Raw genomic sequence first — 15,090 nt, forward strand, 5'->3', positions numbered from 1 at the left:
AGGGTTTTAACATGTATTCTCTTATTTACATCTCACAATGACCTTCTAGCCAGGTGCAAATATTATTTCCACTTTACAAGTAAAGATATGGAGGATCAAAGAGTTTATTAGAGAAGCTAACACATACTGAAGTCTATCTTTGTTTCAACATTATACATTTTATTTTTATTAGCTCATTTGATTTTTCACAAAATATTATGAAATAGATATCATTATCATTTACATTTTAGAATCCATGAGGGTTACACAACTTGTCCTGTAGATGACAGGCCTTGATTTAACTCATGTCTGCTCGATTCTGGTGCCATTCTGACATCATGCCACAGTGCCCCTGCCCCATCTACACGCTGGAACCACTTAACTGAATAAAACTTCTTCATTTGCATGAAAGTGCTTTCAACCTATTCAGAGAACCTGCATGCCTCTGTGGGATTTTTCTTACCTTGGCTAAATATTCCCAATTCCTTCCTAGTTTCTTCCTTTAGTTTTTGGGTGGCAAGTGGATGGTTGAAGGCCACTTTAAACATAAACACACACACACATATAATTGTGTAAGTATAAAAGTCTAGAACTCTTATTAGATTCTCCAAGAATTCTGCAAAGCCCCAAATGATTAGGAACCGAGTTCAAACACAAACAAACAGCAATAACAACAACACAATTAACATTCTCATAGGTTTCCTAGACCCAGGTAAATGCAGTCTGTTAGGCGAATATGAACTGTTACACCTCAGTTAGATGGGAACTCAGATCATTCCATTGAGCCTGGGGATTAATTTCTTTTCTCATTTGGCCACAGGATGTGCGAAATGGTCCCAAATTATTTCCTTCAGACTCAACATCTCTACTGAGTTAGGAGCCTGAAGCCAGCATGAGGAGATGCACACGACTAAGTCATTTCCTAAACAAAATCCAGGGGCCTGAGATTAAATTCCTTGTGTTTATGCCTCAACCTCACTTGTACTACCTCAATAACATCCCAAATTCTTTTTTTCTAGTCCTTTTCCCTCCAAGACTTCTGGTAGCACAAGTGGAGGTTAAAAGACCTCTGCTGGGAAGAGTAAGTCTCAGCTCTATCATTGTATGCCTTATTTTTTCTTTTAAAATCTCAAGTTCTTATGCTAAGCTTTTCTAAATCTCTTTCCTCAAAATGTACCATGGAGATGACAGTACATGTTTCACAGGGCTGTTGACTTAGGAAATGCATGAGGACGGTCCTGGTCCATAATTCCTGGTGGTGAATCAGAGCCCTCAGGCGGGACTCCCATCCCCCCTCCTCACTGCATCTCTGCTGCTCTTCCTATGCACACACCTTCATTCTCAGGCCAGGCTGGCTGGGGAGCAAGAGGCCACATCTACCAGCTCCCAGCTGACTTGGTTCCTTCCAAGTACAGAGACAATTTTTGGTTTTATGATTTTTTTTTTTTCACTGTTCATCACACCAGAACAGCTGATGAGTGGCAAAATTACAAATTTGGAGAAGAGACAAAAATTAAAAAAAAAAAAAAAAATCTCACTATTAGAATAAATCTGAGATTCTGAAAGCTCCACTGACTCCTTTTTACATGGCTCTACAGAACTCTCAGTTTTGTTTCTCTCTAGGTTGGACATCTTTAATCTTCTGATGCCTCTCAGTTGTTTTTTCCTGCTTACATCACTCAATAGAGAGGCTCTATTTTATGATTTAGGCTCAGAAATTGTATTTTTTTTTTTTTTGAAAAGAGCTGTGGTCAAGTATGCCATGCAAGGGCTTCCTGACTTGTATTATTTATAAGACATCTCCAAGTATGGATCTCCTGCTGCAGGGCCCTCCTTTACTCTGAATGTGTTTGGTCTGCAGACATCATCTGAAGAAACCCTACCTAGGTAGGCAAATCCTTACCTCCACTCTGTGGCTGCCCAGAAATGGAGCTGAGAGACATGGTGTGACTTTCCCAAGACCACGCAGCAAAGCAGAGGGAGAGCTGAGACTCGTTTCTCGGTTTCAGACGCTTTAAATTTGGGCCCATAGACCCCTGAGGGTGATGTTTTCAGTAAAAAACTGATATTAAATTGAGGCTCAGAAAAGGCCAGTGGGGTGAGAGAGGGCTTGCAGTGAGTCAGGGAGATTGCTGAGCCCAGAGGCCAGTGCTTCTGATCCCACGTGCAGTTACTGTTGTCCCATGACTGGCAGCAACTATCTCTCAGGAGAGCTCCTGGAGAGCAGTTTTCCTATTTGCTCCTCAAGTATCAGGATTTACTTTTTCTCAGCCCTGAATTGGATCATGATGCTCATCAACAGTATGAAGTCCAAGCAGTTTTTAATGCACCCAAACGTACATGAGGACTTGGCTGTCAACCCAGGAAAACTGGACACTGCTCTGATAATAGTCACATTTTTCTTTCCTTGAGGTTCTTACAATAGGTTTTTCTTGGTCTCAGGGTTGGATGGTGGAAAAGTGGGCATGAGGAACTCAGGAGCATTTGTTCTCTTGCCGTATATCTCTGTTATACAAAACCAGCCAAAGCTCCACGGTCTGAGCAAGCTGGCCTTTCCAGCAAATCAAGGGATTCTTAGAGGGAAAAGTGGTTGCAGATGAGATTGTATATCTTTTTCTTGGGACTTCATTTGGATACATAGAAATATGTAGCATGATACTCGGTAAAGGCCTTTTGAATCTATGGTTCATTAAGCATGGCTTACCTGGTTGCTTCTCTATGCAGGGACCACAACATATCAAAATGAGGAAATCTTGACCTCTGTCCATAAAGGTGTGGGATACACAGGCTTGGATGGAGCAAATAACCACTCAGTGGGCTTTGTTTTGGGGTAGAAGTGTGAAGAAGTGCCCTGGGGACCCAAAGGAAGGAGAGAAGGATTCTAACTGGGAAAGGATGGCCAGGATGATTTCTCCCAAAGATCCTTGAATTGGCTCTTCATGGATGAGAGCATTTCATTGAGCAGAGTGAACAGGCAGGGTAACAGTCTGAGCAGGGATAGGGGGACTTATAGGAGCATGGAATCTCTGTGATTGTTTAAGTCTAGTTTAATCTAATGGAGACAGGAAGCTAGGAGTAGCCTAGGTTCTTAAAGGCTTTGATTGATGGACTTAGGAATTTAGATTTGACCCCAGGGTCCTAAGAAACTGTTCACGTGTTTGGAGAAGGGAATGGCACTTTCAACTCTGTTTTTTGGAAATATTGTGCTGGCAAGACTGTGGAAGCCGTATTGGAGAGGAGTAAACCTGGAGGCAGAGAGACTCCCCAGGAGGCTCCTGCTGTTGTTATTCAGACAGGAGAGGAGTGTGTCAGCTAGAATGATGGCAGCAGTAACAGAGAGAAGGGACACAGTCAGAGCCATTTAGGACTTGGAATTGAGAGGAGCTGGTGACTGGAGTAAGAAGGAAGGATGACTGATTCTTGTACTTGGGATTGTAGGTGTTGTGATGGGTTCACTGGTAAAGGAACCCCAGAAGGAAGAATGAAAATTATTTGGGTGATCTTGAGTTTGAAGTGCCCCTGGATGATGTCTAACAGGAAGTTGGAAATGTGGGGCTGGGTGGACCTACAATTGCCTCGGTGGGGATTGGTGTCTTGTAGGAGACAGGAAGAATAAAAGAAAAGCAGGCCCCCACTAGGGCCACAAAAGAAATTTATAATTATTGATAAACTGGATGCTATAAGGCATGAGACTCTTGGAACAAGTCCAGAGGGAACAGTTCATGATCTTGAAAATAAGATACGATCCTGGGGTCAGAAAACTGACCACAGCCTGTTTCTCAACTGGTGTCTGAGAATCACATGTTTTACGTATCTGGTAGAAAATCTATAGATAAGAATGTTAGTCTTAGTTACTAATTTGTTATTGATTACTGTTTCCTAATTACTCAATGGTTAATGATCATTTTGTTCTTTGGCCCTGAAGGCCACATGAGTTATAGTTTAACTCCCCACATATTCTTTCATTCACGGCTGGAAGTATAATAAAGCCGGCTTGGATTCAGTTTCTGCACCTTCACCTTGGAGCGGTGTTCGTCCCCTGATCCTCGCTTTTCTCTGAATTCTTGTGTCTTATTTCTCATTCTCTCGCCGTATTGCGCTTTCAGAAACCCTGCTTGTCAAGCGTGTCTCGACAAGTGGTGCCGAAATAGGGACCCGAAAGTAAATCCAGCCTGAGAAGCTAGTTCCTAGCCGAGGTGAACGTAGGGAAATCTGGCCAGCTAGGCGGAAGAGGAAAGTACTTGGTAAGTGCACCCCTGCGGATTTGTCAATCAGGGTAATGATGGGGCAAAATCCTTCTAAGCATAGTGATTATATGCAAGTGTTAAAAACTTCGTTTAAAAGTTCGGGGGTCGAGATATCTCACTCCTCTTTTAAAGAATTGTTTTCTGCCATTAAAAAATACTGCTACTGCCATCTATGGGGTCGCACAGAGTCGGACACGACTGAAGCAACTAACTTAGCAGCAGCAGCAGATACAGATAAAGGGACTTTGAGGCATGAGGAATGGGACAAAGTTATGCGTTGCCTGCGCAGTGCCTACCAACGCAACGAAAAGATTCTTTTGTCTGTATGGTCAGTAGGGAATCTTATTAGCACCGCTTTAGGACTGCTGCAATCTGAAACCTCAGATTCAGGGGATTCTGTAGAACAATACAAGAACAGACGGAGGAAATGAATTTATATGATAACATAGGTGATGAGGAAGAGAAACAATAAAAATGAAAAATAAGAGCCAAAAGAATGATAGAAGTCAAGAACAGATCTTTCTTGCTCGACCAAATGCACCTTTTGTTGAGCCCTCTCCTTTCAATCCTGAAAACCCTTGGGATGATGGATTTGGTTTTAAACCACAGATAAATGTACCTAATAAAATGATGCCTTTACAAAAGTGAGCTTGTATGGCACAATTGCAGGGGGATGAAGACGCTTTAATTCTCCCTGTGGCTGTAACCCAAATCCCACCAGATCCTCAATTCCCACCAGATCCTCAATTCCCACAAGGAGGAATGCATTACGATTATAATGCCATGCCATTTAAAACTATAAAGGAGATAAAACAGGCATGTACCTAATATGGAACTAATTCTCCTTATACCATGGGACTAATTCAGGGACTTTTACAAGCTGAACAGTTAATTCCTTATGATTGGGAAATGATAGCCAGAATTTGCCTATCCACCTCAGAATTTTTACAATTTAGGACCTGGTGGCAAGACGAAGCAAATCACAAGCTCGCAGAAATGCAACAGCCAACCTGCCAGTTGATATAACACTTGATCAATTAATGGGCAGTGGGGCACATTTTGGCATTCAAGCTCAGTTACAATTTGATGATCAGTTACTCACTCAAGTGAGAATGATATGTTTAAAAGCCTGGGAGAGAATAAATCCACCTGGACAAGCCTCGATTTCATTTACTCAAATTAAACAATCAAATGGGGAACATTATGTAGATTTTATTGCCAGGTTATGTCAAAATTTAAATAAAACAGTTGCACAACCTGGTTTGAGAGATTTGCTGATGCAAGTTCTTGCATATGAGAATGCTAACTCAGAATGTAAAAAGGTGATTCAGCCTCTCAAAGCACAGGGTGCCCCTCTAGAAGAATATCTTAAAGTTTGCCAAGATATTGGGTCAGAACCGTATAAAATGCAACTTCTGGCTCAAGTATTATCTAAAGCCAATAAAAAGACAGATATGAGATGTCACCAACATGAAAAATTGGGACACATTAAAAAAGACTTTAAAGGAAGAAGATGGTCAGTTGATAAATTATACTATTGGCTCTGATGCCACTCCTATTTATGTTGGTTTTGGAAGTTTATGTCTTAAAACAGGATATCAGAAGTGGCTGTCAGTTGTCAAAGAATCAAATGATAATAAGACTTCCCTCTTTCTGTTAACTGCTCTTACTTTTTTTAGAAAAAGAAGAAACTTCCAGCATGATGAATCCACCTGACCTTCCTGATTGTGTTACTGAAATTAGCCATGGTATTGAAAATTGGTTAAGATGGAAATTATGTAAAGGATCAGAAAGTCACTTATTATTAAATGTTGCAGAATGCTCCATTATCGATTATGGACCCTGAGGAACCCCTAAACTTATAGAATCTAAAGTGTCTTCTCCATGGGTATATAAAGATAAGACAATTAGTACTTATGGTAGTCAACTCCTCATACAGCATGGGATAGGATTAGCTCCCCCTGTGCCTCCTTTAGATCATTATCCTATTCATGATGAAATATGAAAAATACCCATGGCATTAAAAGAACTAATTGCTTGGAAGGAACAATATACTGAATATATTTTAAATGACCGAAAAGCTACCTTTAATTTTACAAAAAATTCTACCCACACTATTCAGACTTGTGTAAGAATTCCTTTTGTTTTTATGATCAGACCAGCAAAATATGATCCCAATTTGGGATTAGTAACATGTCCTAACTGTTCATTTTATACATGTATAAATAATACCATTCCTTTTAATGAAAGTTGGCAGGGTATTTACATTCTTAAAACCAGAACTGGCATATGGGTTCCAGTTGATTTACAATGACCTTGGCAAGAACCTACATTATATGTTATTGAAGAAATATTGAAAAATCTTAAACGTGTTAAACATTTTATGGGATTGCTAATTGCTGCCATCTTAGGCATTATAGCTATTACCACTACGGCAGCCGTAGCTGGAACGGCTCTTCATACATCTGTACAAACAGTTCATTTTGTATAAGAATGACATAAAGATGCCGATTTCCTTTGGACCACTCAACAAAAAATTGATGGAAAGCTGGCCTCCCAAGTGGCTGACCTTCAAAAATCTGTTATTTTATTAGGAGATCAACTAGTCAGTTTACAAAAACAGGTGAGACTAAGATGTGATTGGAACTATACTTCCTTTTGTGTAACGGCTTTCAAATATAATAAGACTGAATTCAAATGGAATAAAGTTAAACAACACCTATTGAACCAAGATAATATTTTTGTAGATATTCAATATCTACAACAAAATATATTAAAAGCTTTTAATAAATATCTTGATGTAATTTCTGGATCAGATTTTCTTGATACTATTGCTAATAATCTTTTTTCTTTTAATCCCTTAAAACAGATCAAGACATTTGGATATGGAATTGCTCTGGTTATGGGAGTGCTATTAATTATGTGTTTATGTTTCTGTATAGTCTGGAGAAGAATGATCAAGAGACAATGAAGCCAACAACAGCAACTAACATTTCTCACCATTTCTCATCATGTGCAAAATCAAAAAGGGGGAGATGTAGGAGACAGGAAGAATAAAAGAAAAGCAGGCCCCAGCAAAGGCCACAAAAGAAATTTATAATCATTGATAAACTCGATGCTATAAGGCATGAGACTCTTGGAACAAGTCCAGAGGGAACAGTTCATAATCTTGAAAACAAGATATGATCCTGGGGTCAGAAAACTGACCCCAGCCTGTTTCTCAACTGGTGTCTCAAAATCACATGTTTTACGTATCTGGTAGAAAATCTATAGATAAGAATGTTAGTCTTAGTTACTGATTTGTTATTGATTACTGTTTCCTAATTACTCAATGGTTAATGATCATTTTGTTCTTTGGCCCCGAAGGCCACATGAGTTATAGTTTCAGTTCAGTTCAGTCGCTCAGTCGTGTCCGACTCTTTGCGACCCCGTGAATCACAGCACGCCAGGCCTCCCTGTCCATCACCAACTCCCAGAGTTCACTCAGATTCACGTCCATCGAGTCAGTGATGCCATCCAGCCATCTCATCCTCTGGCGTCCCCTTCTCCTCCTGCCCCCAATCCCTCCCAGCATCAGAGTCTTTTCCAATGAGTCAACTCTTCGCATGAAGTGGCCAAAGTACTGGAGTTTCAGCTTTAGCATCATTCTTGCAAAGAAATCCCAGGGCTGATCTCCTTCAGAATGGACTGGTTGCATCTCCTTGCAGTCCAAGGGACTCTCAAGAGTCTTCTCCAACACCACAGTTCAAAAGCATCAATTCTTCAGCGCTCAGCCTTCTTCACAGTCCAACTCTCACATCCATACATGACCGCAGGAAAAACCATAGCCTTGACTAGACGAAGCTTTGTTGGCAAAGTAATGTCTCTGCTTTTGAATATGGTATCTAGGTTGGACATGACTTTCCTTCCAAGGAGTAAGCATCTTTTAATTTCATGGCTGCAATCACCATCTGCAGTGATTTTGGAGCCCAAAAAAATAAAGTCTGACACTGTTTCCACTGTTTCCCCATCTATTTGCCATGAAGTGATGGGACCAGATGCCATGATCTTCTTTTTCTGAATGTTGAGCTTTAAGCCAACTTTTTCACTCTCCACTTTCACTTTCATCAAGAGGCTTTTTAGTTCCTGTTCACTTTCTGCCATAAGGGTGGTGTCATCTGCATATCTGAGGTTATTGATATTTCTCCTGGCAATCTTGATTCCAGCTTGTGTTTCTTCCAGTCTCCCCACATATTCTTTCATTCACGCCTGAAAGTATAATAAAGTCGACTTGGATTCAGTTTCTGCACCTTCACCTTGGAGCGGTGTTGGTCCCCTGATCCTCCCTTTTCTCTGAATTCTTATGTCTTGTTTCTCATTCTCTTGCCATATCGCGCTTTCGGAAACCCTGCTTGTCGAGCCGGTCTCAACAGTGTCTGATGACTGGCACCTCCCTCTGATCAAATAATTATTACTGTGATGATACAGTGTAAGTGCTGAATAGGGACTTCCAAAGCTTTCATATGTATCATTTTATAGGGGAGCATTCCAGACTATCAATATTATTCTTGGAGTCGTTGATAATAAGCAATAGTTACTGAGTGCTTATTATAGGAAAGGGCTGGGTTTGATGCTTTCAGAGCATTATCTTGTTGTGAGCCCTTGTCCAGATGTTTGGGGTAGATTCTATTATTACGTTCATTATAAAGGAGAAGAAACTGATATCGGTGAGATTAAAACATTTGCCAGAGTTGGATATGTGACATTTCAAACTGAACAACCCTCATTGTCCTGAGACCTGGACTAATTTTTCCGTAGTGCCATGACAGTGCCGGATGCACCACACAGGATCAACATCCTCCCATCCAAGAAGACTAACAGTGAAAAAGAAGGTGGTCTTCTTCCCTCTCCTTCTTCCTTTGATTATACAAATGTAACCCACTAAGTACTTGAGGCACCACAATGCTCACCTGTCTCCTTGTAAGTCTTACAAGCATCCTATTTTAATGGATCACTTCTCATCTATCACTCCTCAGGCTCTGGCTCAATTTTTTCTGCGCTGAGGCATAAGGAACCTGAGCTATTTGGAACCCCTGGAAAGCCATCTAGTGGTGTCCAACCTGATACCATCTGCCTGGGAGCATACAAACCAGTCAACTTTCAGTTTCTTTCAGGCCAAGAGCATCATGCACCCTTGGGTAGCCATCCTGGGCCTCCTACTCCTTCTGACAGGTAGGTGCACAGGTGGGCTGTGCTTTGGAAGCCCTGAGGATGGGGGAATATAGTGGGTATGTAGGTATGGTAGAGCAGGGTAGATTTCTAGGGCATTGTTTAAAAATAACGAGGTCAAGTAGTGAGCAAAGAACAAGGCTGAAACCTTAAGCCAAAGAAATTGCCTAAACACTAAGAATTATAAAATCAATGGCTAGAGGAACAAGGCATGATACAGCACACATGCATCTGCTGCCATTTGTGTTGTTCATGTGTACGCATGAACTTCTCACGTGTATGTAGTAAACAGCAACCATTGTTATCATGGCATGGAAGGGAACGGGAAGAAGGAATGGGGACGGATGGGAAGGAGAATGACCTTCCCTCTTTCCAGTGGCTTTAGACTCCATGCTTCCAATGTAGTGGGTGTGGGTTCTATCCCTCATTGGGAAACTAAGATTCCCCATCTGTGCTGTATGGGAAATTTTTTTAATAAATAAAATATATTAATTCAAAACATTCTATGAGATAGGGGAGAAAATTAGTGATAGATATATCCTAAAATTTAAAAACAATCTTTACAGGTGGAATATGAGTAAAAGTACAATTTTAAATTATACTTCTATAACAAATTTTTAAAATTAATATGTATTAGCTTTGTGATACAAAATGATATTAAGCAAAATTAAATATTATCAGAATTCCAGTGAAGAAAATACTCTTATACTATGTAACAATGAGTGTCTTATTCCCAAAGCATTTCCCAGACCCACAGTCCAGTCCTAACTATGAAAAGTGAAAGTGAAGTTAGTCCTATTGGATTGTGACCCCATGGACTGTAGTCTACCAGGCTCCTCCATGCATCCAGGGGATTTTCCAGGCAAGAGTACTGGAGTGGGTTGCCATTTCCTTCTCCAGGAGATCTTCCTGACCCAGGGATCAAACCCAGGTCTCCCACATTGTAGGCAGACACTTTTTACTGTCTGAGCCACCAGGGAAGTCCTGACTGTGATTAGCTAAGTCTCACACTTCTTTTAGGAACTTTTTGCCAATGCGCAGTGTTTAAGCCACAGCCACAGGTGAGTCTTCCTGCCTGTTTCTGAGGCAAAATTTAGTATTTTATTGAATATTCTCCAATTTTTTGGTTTTGCCTGGGTAAGTGGACTGTGATTCATTGCACAGAGCTCAAGAAAGGATCCCTGCTTAAATTTTTTGGAATGACCCTAAAGCCCATAAAACTAATTTCTCCTAAAAGTATTATAAACCCATTTTTCTAAGAACTGACTTCTAAAGAGTTTACAAGACTTCTGCTTTCCAGCCAATGATGTTTAATAAAATATTAGACTTTTTTTTAAAATTTAAATAAGAGAGGGTATTATGAAGTGACTATGTTCAATGGCCATTGGAAAGTTAAAATAAAAAGAGAAAATCAAAACTTTGAATGCAATAGAGTTTTAAAACCAGATTTTAGTTAAGACAGTGATTGAATCTAGGAGAAAGGAAAAGCCACCAGTGTGTTTTATATATTTAATAAACAGATACCTGTCAAATACAGGATGAATATCCACATACTCATGCATTACTAGATGTCATTTGTTTCAATCAAATCTTTTGGAGAAAAGTTTGATCATATTCACCAAAACGGCTGAACATATATCTGACCTTTGTCCTGATATTTTCTCTAGAAAATCTGTCCTATTGGGAAGCATAGGACATTTTCATCAATCGAAAAAAATGTTTATATGACCTTTCATCTTCAATCCTATCTAATAAATAGTGATGCTGCTGAAGAACATGTTAACATGGAAATTTGCTCATACTAAATTCTAAAAAGTCATGATACAGTCACATAATTTCAAACCAAATAAGCTATATGAAAAAATTAAAATTATTAAAATTAAAATATTGAGACCTCATGTTCTCATGCTTTGGTTTCTTTTTATTTACAGATGGTGTAACCTCTTATTCTCAAGTGACTGGAAGAACCGGTGAGTCTGTCAGGCTACCCTGCTTATATACTGGAGAAATCACAACTGCATGCTGGGGCCGAGGGGAATGTTCTTGGTGGAGCTGCAGAGAAGACATTATCCAGACTGATGGATACAAAGTCACTTTTCAGAAGGACAGACGTTATCAACTAAGAGGATATATTGGCGAAAGGAATTTGACCTTGACCATAAAGAATGCTGACCCATCTGACAGTGGCTTGTATTGCTGCCGTATTGAGAAAAAAGGGTGGTTCAATGATATAATAATCACTCAAGAGTTGAGTATAAGAGGTGAGTTTGTGTTCCTACTTCCTTTGATCACTTCCTGTAGGTTCCCAGAGATAAGAGTTTCCTGTTTGGTATTAACTTCCTCTTCCTTTAACAGGGAAATAGGAGGTTCTTATAAGTTTTGTTTTCTAATAACTCTTCAGTAGAATAACTTGTATTTGTGTGGAGTGAAATATTAAGACTAATTTTGATTCAGGATCATAGGCTAGAGGACCTTTCCAGTCAGCATCTCCTAAAGCAGTGCTTCAGGAGTTCTAGTTGCTTAATGAAAATGCATTCACTGTTCCACACTGAGGTATATTGAACATTTCTATGGAGCTAAATTTATTCCATTTGAAGAACTACCCTTTTCTCAAGATCATATCTTAAGAGAATTTTTAAATGTTCTTTCTTAACATTTTAGGACTTACAGAGAATTTCACATGTATAAAATAGATACTTTGACAACAGTCAACACAGTCTTGTTGCGTATACATTGTTCAGTTCAGTTGCTCAGTCGTGTCTGACTCTTTGCCATCCCATGGACTGCAGCACGCTAGGCCTCCCTGTCCATCACCAACTCCAGGAGTTTACTCAAACTCACATCCATTGAGTCGGTGATGCCATCAAACCATCTCATCCTCTGTCATCCCCTTCACCTCCTGCCCTCAATCTTTCCCAGCAACAGGGTCTTTTCAAATGAGTTAGTTTTTCGCATCAGGTGGCCAAAGTATTGGAGTTTCAGCTCCAGCATTAGTCCTTCCAATGAATATTTAGGATTGATTTCCTTTAGGATGGACTGGTTGGATCTCCTGGCACTCCAAGGGACTCTCAAGAGTCTTCTCCAACACCACAGTTCGAAAGCATCAATTTTTCAGCACTCAGCATTCTTTATGGTCCACCTCCATCATCCATACAAGACTACTGGAAGAAACATAGCTTTAACTATACAGACCTTTGTTGGCCAATTGGGGTCTCTGCTTTTTATTATGCTGTCTAGGTTGGTCATAGCTTTTCTTCCAAGGAGCAAGTGTCTTAATTCCATGGTTGAAGTCACCATTCACATTGAATTTGGAGCCCCAAAATATGAAATCTGACACCATTTCCACTTTTCCCCCATCTATTAGTTGTGTAGTAATCTTAGTTTTCTGAATGTTGAGTTTTAAGCCAGTTTTTCACTCTCCTCTTTCACTTTCATCAAGAGGCTCTTTAGTTCCTCTTCACTTTCTGCCATTAAACTGGTATCATCTGCATACCTGTGGTTGCTGACATTTCTCCAGGCAATCGTGATTCCAGTTTGTGAGTCATCCAGCCCAGCATTTCCTATGATGTACTTTGCATGTAAGTTGATGAAACAGGATGACAATACACAGACTTGACCTACTCCTTTTCCAATTTTGAACAGGTCAGTTTTCATTCCAATCCCTAAGAAAGGCAATGCCAAAGAATGCTCAAACTACCACACAATTGCACTCATCTCACATGCTAGTAAAGTAATGCTCAAAATTCTCCAAGCCAGGCTTCAACAATATGTGAACCCTGAAACTCCAGATGTTCAAGGTGGTTTTAGGAAGGGCAGAGGAACTAGAGATCAAATTATCAACATTTGCTGGATCATCCTAAAAGCAAGAGAGTTCCAGAAAAATATCTATTTCTACTTTATTGACTATGCCAAAGCCTTTGACTGTGTGGATCACAATAAACTGTGGAAAATTCTTCAAGAGATGGAAATACCAGACCACTAGACCTGCCTCTTAAGAAATCTGTATGCAGGTCAGGAAGCAAGAGTTTGAACTGAGCATGGAATAACTGATTGGTTCCAAATAGGAAAAGGAGTACGTCAAGGCTGTTTATTGTCACCCTGCTTATTTAACTTATATGAAGAGTACATCATGAGAAATGCTGGGCTGGAAGAAGCACAAGCTGGAATCAAGATTGCTGGAAGAAATATCAATAACCTCAGATATGCAGATGATACCACCTTTAAGGCAGAAAGTGAAGAACTAAAGAGTCTCTTGATGAAAGTGAAAGTGGAGAGTGAAAAAGTTGGCTTAAAGCTCAACATTCAGAAAACTAAGATCATGGCAACTGGTCCCATCACTTCATGGCAAAATAGATGGGGAAACAGTGGAAACAGTGTCAGACTTTATTTTTTTGGGCTCCAAAATCACTGCAGATGGTGACTGCAGCCATGAAATTAAAATATACTTACTCCTTGAAAGGAAAGTTATGACCAACTTAGATAGCATGTTAAAAAGCAGAGACATTACTTTGCCAACAAAGGTCCATCCAGTCAAGACTGTGGTTTTTCCAGTGGTCATGTATGGATGTAAGAGTTGGACTGTGAAGAAAGGTGAGTGCCAAAGAATTGATGCTTTTGAACTGTGGTGTTGTAGAAGACTCTTGAAAGTCCCTTGGAGTGCCAGGAGATCCAACCAGTCCATCCTAAAGGAAATCAGTCCTGAATGTTCTTTGGAAGGACTGATGTTGAAGCTGAAACTCCAATATTTTGGCCACCTCATGTGAAGAGTTGACTCATTGGAATAGACTCTGATGCTGGGAGGGATTGGGGGCAGGAGGAGAAGGGGACGACAGAGGATGAGATGGTTGGATGGCATCACCAACTCAATGGACATGAGTTTGAGTAAACTCCTGGAGTTGGTGATGGACAGGGAGGCCTGGAGTGCTGTACTCCATGGGGTTGCAAAGAGTCAGACACGACTGAGTGACTGAACTGAACTGAATTTTGAACCAGTCTTTTGTTTCATGTCCAGTTCTAACTGTTGCTTCTTGTCCTGCATACAGATTCCTCAGGAGACATGTAGTCTGCTATTCCCATCTCTTCAAGAATATTCCAGTTTGTTGTGATCCACAGTTAAAGGCTTTCACACGGTCGATGAAGTATAAGTACATGTTTTTTTAATTCTCTTGCTTTTTCTATGATCTAGCATAAGTTGGCAATTTGATTTCTGGTTCCTCTGCCATTTCCGAATCCAGCCTGTACATCTGGAAGTTCTCTGTTCACGTACTGCTAAAGCCTAGCTTGAAGGATTTCAGTAAAATCTTGTTATCATGTGAAATGACTGCAATTGTACAGTTATTTGAACATTCTTTGGCATTGCCTTTCTTTGGAATTGGAAGCTGAGAAGTCCCATAATCTGTCCTTCAAGCAGGAGAACCAGGACACCTAGTGATATAACTTATTCCAAATCTAAACTTCTGAAAATTAGGGGTGGGGAGGGCAATACATCCTAATTTGAGTCCAAAAACCTGAGAGCCAGGAGTCAGATATCTAATAGAAGGAAAAAAATGGGTGTCTCAGTTCAAGAGAAGAGAGTAAAATGTGCCCTGACTCTGCTTTTTTGTTCTATTGGGTGGATTGGATAATGCTCACCTGCACTGGTTGGGATCATGGGTTG

The 15,090-nt window shown here is 40.2% G+C and overlaps 1 protein-coding gene across 1 annotated transcript; it reads left to right on the forward strand.

The window, feature by feature from the left end:
• The first annotated feature begins 3,990 nt into the window (after positions 1-3,990).
• HAVCR1 (hepatitis A virus cellular receptor 1) lies at positions 3,991-14,751 on the forward strand. Its single transcript, NM_001046523.2, is given in 4 exon segments — positions 3,991-4,223; positions 9,380-9,437; positions 11,366-11,695; positions 14,477-14,751. Coding segments are annotated over 3 exon segments (396 nt in total). The 5' UTR covers positions 3,991-4,223; positions 9,380-9,391; the 3' UTR covers positions 14,497-14,751.
• The last annotated feature ends 339 nt before the right edge of the window (positions 14,752-15,090 follow it).

This window comes from Bos taurus, chromosome 7 (assembly GCF_002263795.3).
Source record: "Bos taurus isolate L1 Dominette 01449 registration number 42190680 breed Hereford chromosome 7, ARS-UCD2.0, whole genome shotgun sequence".
NCBI lineage: Eukaryota > Metazoa > Chordata > Mammalia > Artiodactyla > Bovidae > Bos > Bos taurus.